We start from the raw sequence: 6129 nt of genomic DNA, 5'->3' as shown, positions 1-6129 counted from the left end.
GCTTCAGTTGCAAATATTTCAGATCTAATGCCCCATAAGAATGTTTTGTACAGAATAACGTCTTTTGCACGGTATAAATATACTGGACAAAAATAGTAAGGGATATATGTAAATTTTGAAATTATGAATAAAGCTTTATTTATTTAGTGACACACTGATAAAACATGAGTCATAAAAATACAAATATCCCTAACTTATTTTGTTCTGTATATAAATAGAAGAATGCAATTTGGATACGAATGACATACCATTAACGTTTCATGAACCCCAATGGTGTCAGTATGTCTTTGTATACAGGTTTCTGCAAATTGATAAGGGCCGCTTTTACGAATATCTCAAGACAATTTTGCTTAATGATTTTACTTTAAATGTGCATTAACCCCACCCCAAATCCACCCCAAACATATATTAATAACTTTTGTTATGGAGTGAGTGAGTGAGTTTAGATTTACGCCGCACTCAGCAATATTCCAACTATACTAGTCACACAAAGAAACTGTGCATTGTCAAAATATTATCCCAGTTGATAAGTACGATAACAATGTCAAAGGTACATATAAACTTTAATGGAGACCATAACAAGTCGGGAGAATTTCAATTGAAAAGTCAATCACAATGACGTCACGAGTCCACAAGCGGGACGTATTGCACGTCTCAAGGACGAACCCACTGACGTCAAGGAACGTGGCACGTGCATGCATGTTGGATACATGTCACTAATCTCTGAGTTTAAATCCTCATGTGTCTACACAGGTTTGATAAATTTAGATTTTAAATTTTTGTATGCACAGTTTCTTTATGTGCCTAGTATATATGGCGGCTGTCTGTAAATAATCTTTTGTTATGGAGAAGGTATAATTTGGTTCAAAACGACCTGTAACAATATATGCTGTTTTTAGACACACAATTAATGTATATGATAGCGCATGTATATATGTCATGCTGTGGGTGGTCTGCTTAATGTGGAGCGGTGGGGTAGCTTAGTGGTTAAAGCGTTCGCTCGTTACGTCGAAGACCCAGGTTCGATCCCCACATTGTTACAACGTGTGAAGCCCATTTCTGGTGTCCCCCGCCGTGATATTGCTGGGATATTGCTGAAAGCTACGTAAAACTAAACTTACTCACTTACTCACTTGGTTGATGAAGGTCCCCAACTATGCTTATGATGTCAATCGCTGAGTCTTGATTATTTGGACACTGCCGTAATTTAGTTGGAATGTTGCAACTTGCAAGGTTGCTCATCTTGAGCTTTAAGAGCCTTGAATGGGCACAATGTGTGAAGCCCATTTCTGGTGTCCCCCGCCGTGATGTTGCTGGAATATTGCTAAAAGCGGCGTAAAACCAAACTCGGTCAGTCAGTCAGTTAAGAGCCTTGAGCCTGTTCATCAGAATGTTCTTTAGCAGGTGTCCGTCAAACCGGTATGCACTCACTCACTCACTCACTCACTCACTCACTCACTCACTCACTCACTCACTCACTCACTCACTCACTCACTCACTCACTCACTCACTCACTCACTCACTCACTCACTCACTCACTCACTCACTCACTCACTCACTCACTCACTCACTCACTCACTCACTCACTCACTCACTCACTCACTCACTCACTCACTCACTCGGTTTGGATCCCGGAATGGCCATGATTACATTTCCAGGTTTCGTTTCCCCCAAGTCTCAGATCTACCCCAATCTTTAGTCACTCCGATCTACTCTCCGAGTGCAGATAAACTTGACCCAGATGTTCCCATACCAACGTTTCTATTACTCAGATACTGTTATACGTCAGCCAAGATAGTTTGTTTTCTGATAAACAAAGAGATGTACACATACCTTGTGGCCTTGCTTAACTCGTCATCAAGACGGAGACGTATCTTAATTACTCTTGAACTATATCATCTCTGACTGTGATAAATGTTGTATGCTGTTAATGTTGTCGTTACTTGGTCTCGATAACGTGTTGATGATATGGCTGTGTCCTTCACAATCTCCTGCATCTGATAACAGGAACACTCATCCTTATATCTGTGAAAACAGACACGTATGTGATTCAGACACTTACACGTGTATCAACACAATATTTATACGATAGCACAAACACATACATACAGACCTACACTGAACTACCACAAGTCAGCAGGAGCACACTTGACGATTGGTACGTATATAAATTATCTGACCAAAGTTACTTGGATTTTATTGGTTATGGAAAGTACTTTTTGATACATTTCCATGTATTCCAGCAAGGAAATACATAACTGGAAAAAACATGCATTTTGCCACAGTGCAATTCGATCTTCCAACAGTGACTGAGTGAGTATGGTTTTCTGCAACTTTTAGCAATATTCTAGCAATATCACGGCAGAGGACATCATATGGGTTTCACTCATTGTACCCATGTGGGAAATCGAAGCCAGGTCTTCGGCGTAAGGGGCGAAAGTTTTATCCACTAGGCTAACCCACCGCCCGAGCTCCCAACAGTAACACGGCGTCGAATATTAACAGTGACTTTAGATGGACGCGATGCAGAGAGCCCGTACATATTGTGTAACGACAATCACACATGTGTGAGTGAGTTTAGTTTTACGCCACACCTAGCACTATTCCAACTATATGGCTTGACAATCACACATTTCTCAATGACCGTTTGTTTTGAAATAGTGGTACATGTATATGATAAAAATGGCTGTAAGATATATTTGTTGAAGGCATATATGTGGCCAGTACTGGTCAACTCTCTGCTCGATAACCCTCAGATGTCGCGTCCACGGTGCTACACACACAAAATGCCCCTTAAACCGTATTCCCACAAAAAAGGACTACATGTTAATGAATATGAAAGCCTACGTTGTTTTAAATTGTAATTATTGTTTGACTTCATTTCAACTCTTCACTACACCCAGTCTCGTTGATCTTCAGTAACCCATGCTTGTAGTAAGAGGCGACCAACGGGATCGAGTGGTCAGGTTCGCTGACTTGGTTGACACATGTTATCGTATCCCACTTGTGTAGATTGATGTTCATGATGTTGATCACTTGATTGTCTGGTCCAGACTCGATTATTTGCAGACCTCCGCCATATAGCTGGAAAATTGCTGAGTGCGGCGTAAAACTAAACTCACTCACTCACCCAGTCTCGTTAGTTTCACAAAAGTGGTTAACGTCTGGAAGCCGCATCACCTTGACTGTCACACACAATGATATAACTGAAATACTTTTGCACTCGAAAAAATATTTCTACCGTATAGTTTTTAACCCAACTCGCTCATTTAAGTGTGCGAATGAATAATAAAACTCAGCCACACAGCTAAAACTAGTCGCCTAACGTCAATCCAAGTTTAAGAACATGTGAAACGTTCTCACTGACTATTGGGAATTGGTAGTATACGGCTGTATGGCAATATATGTGGTGATATGATAAGACATGATGCATACAGTGAGTGAGTTTAGTTTTACGCTGCACTCGGCAATATTCCAGATATATGGCGGCGGTCTTTAAATAATAGAGTCTGTACCAGTCAATCCAGTGATCAACAGCATAAGCATCGATCTACGCAGTTGGGAATCGATGACATATGTCAACCAAGTCAGCGAGCCTGACCACCCGATCCCGTTAGTCGCCTCTTACGACAAGCATGGGTTACTGAAGATCAATATTCTAACCCGGATCTTCACGGGTCTGATACATACAGAAACCTGTAAGGAATATTAGCATGTTGTTCCAAATTATTTCAAGAGATATTTAAGAAATAATGACATTTGGAATACATAAGGAATGTTAACAGCAAATCAAGGTTAAGTTCTATGGATTTAGGCTCCAGGTTCACTTTTGAAACCAAGTGTGTTAGTGAGTTTATATGGCGGACCAAGCGTAAAGGTAACACCTGTTTGATGTTGGCCATGTATATATCTGCAGTAAACTCTGTTTATAATGAATATGCGTATATCGAACTGACGAATATAGCGAACTGTAGTTCGGCTACTTTCTGTATATTTTAACTGAAATGTGTACATTGAACTACGGCCTTAACGAACTACTTATATATAAGTATTCCCTTTGAGTTCGAGAAAACCGTAGCTTACTGTACATGACACACACGTATGTACCCGTAAAGATCTGGGGTAGAATAGGTCTTTAGCAAACCCATGCTTGCCATAAAAGGCGACTATGCTTGTCGTAAGAGGCAACTAACGGGATCGGGTGGTCAGTTTCGGTTGACACATGCCATCGGTTCCCAATTGCGTAGATCGATGGTCATGCTGTTGATCACTGGATTGTCTGGTCCAGACTCCATTATTTACAGACCGCCGCCGCATAGCTGGAATATTCCTGAGTGCGGCGTATAACTAAACTCACTCACTCACATACACCTATGCGTATATATTCGTGCTTTGCTGTGACACATCAGTGTAACTATTGACACGGATTATGTCGGTAAAACCGCAGCTTGAGTGAACCCGGCCCTTTACTACGAATCAGTCAGCTGATTGAGCTAAATGCCACAGCTGTAATCTGGCCGAATGTGTACCCTGTCAGCTAAAAGGAACATATTTAAAAACACTTGAGATATGGTCGGTCACCTGGTTATCTCTGTGCTGGGCCACTACTATATAAGCCCACCTGCTTTGGGCCCAGATTAGCTGTGGGGGCTGACTTTGTTAAGGTGAGATGTTTTGGGTAAAACGGTCTTCGCGAGCTACCTTTCTGAATTTAATATACACGTATGTACCGTGTTTTGTATACGCATTTATGCAGAAGGTTGTTTTACTTCAATATTTCCACTTATTCAGACCCTAAAGTATATGATGTCACGATTTGGGGATTAAGTAACATCTCAGAATGTTCCAACCTTTAAATTATTACATAAGTATGTTGTACGTCGATTTCATTTAATCGAAATTCGATTACTGAGAAAGTACGCTCGGTGTTAATTTTTTTTGTTTAAAAAAATGTTTTCCATTACAGGATTAAAATCTGCTCACAAATTTGAGCCATTGAGATTGTGATCAGAACTTTATTCGTTTATCGAACATTAAATTTGATTGATATGGCGCTTTCAACTCAATGCCTTATACAAAAGGCTCGTTATGCAGAGCAGTCAACAAATTCAAGATTTCATTTATTGCGTGTCACAGACACAACATAATACTCTGAAGGAAATATTTCTATTCAATCACCGGTTTAACGACATCAAGGAATGATTTCTGTCAATGGCGGTATTTATGTATCGCGATATTAAACCGAGTAACATAAGGCCTGGCAATGAAATAAACACAATCGTTTACAGTATTAATGTAATTTCTTGTTGGTGTTGTAAGATCCGGTGCGTTGTTGTCAAATGTCAATCGGAACATTTCAATCTATCAAACAACGTAAATTAAAATATCAGGTACATCTGAAACTGAAATTCCCTTCTCATTTTGTTTTCCAGGTAGCCACGATGCTGAAGTTCCTCGTTGTAGTAGCCCTCTTGGGGGCCACGTTCGCCAAAGAGTAAGTATATAGTTGGTTCTAAACCAGGTTTTAGTTTAATCAACATAAACACAACAAGTTATATTGAAATTTCGTTTAAGCCGAAGTAAAATGATTCCAGCAAAGTCGGAAAACAGAACTGTCTAGAAATACGACATATGCAATACGCTACTTTCTTTTGATTGTCATCGTTACTTCTAGTTTCACGATATGTTATGCATATAATTCTCCTATCAAATATTCCGGACCCAAGCAGCGTGCGTCGATTCTGTTTAACCACTTTCAGCAATGATTCACCTGTTCCTGATTAAAACTACGAAAATAAACATAAATGAAATAATAAACCCCTGTAGGAAGACAATCGTTGAGTGGAATTTCAAAATTTGTTTAAGGAGCATTGATACATATACGATTATATAAGATTATTTGGTTAACCAGTGTTATGGAAGTACGTGGGGCATACTGACACAAGACTTTCAAATACGCCTGACACGATCTGACAACATGACTTTAAAGGTTGTTTAAATAAGGGTGAGAAGAGACCTTTCTATATCCCGTCTAACGCTAACGAACCGTACCCTGGCCTCGTTGCGACCATCGAACCATATTAGGGATTTGATTGATACCCGATAGATGTTACCTCTGTTACTTGTCCT

At 39.8% G+C, this 6129-nt stretch overlaps 1 protein-coding gene across 1 annotated transcript in view; it reads left to right on the top strand.

Annotated features, from left to right (window-relative positions):
• Positions 1–4570: 4570 nt before the first annotated feature.
• The window catches only part of LOC124252874 (CD109 antigen-like), an 84724-nt gene continuing 83165 nt past the window's right edge, over positions 4571–6129 (top strand). Inside the window, 2 exon segments of the mRNA XM_046686547.1 lie at positions 4571–4664; positions 5433–5494. Of these exon segments, the coding sequence (XP_046542503.1) occupies positions 5442–5494 (53 nt within the window). The 5' untranslated portion in view covers positions 4571–4664; positions 5433–5441.

This window comes from Haliotis rubra, unplaced genomic scaffold (genome assembly GCF_003918875.1).
Source record: "Haliotis rubra isolate DU_JTF1 unplaced genomic scaffold, ASM391887v1 Scf528, whole genome shotgun sequence".
Lineage (NCBI taxonomy): Eukaryota > Metazoa > Mollusca > Gastropoda > Lepetellida > Haliotidae > Haliotis > Haliotis rubra.
Note: the sequence above shows the minus strand (reverse complement) of the source record. Positions and strands in the feature narration are given on the sequence as shown.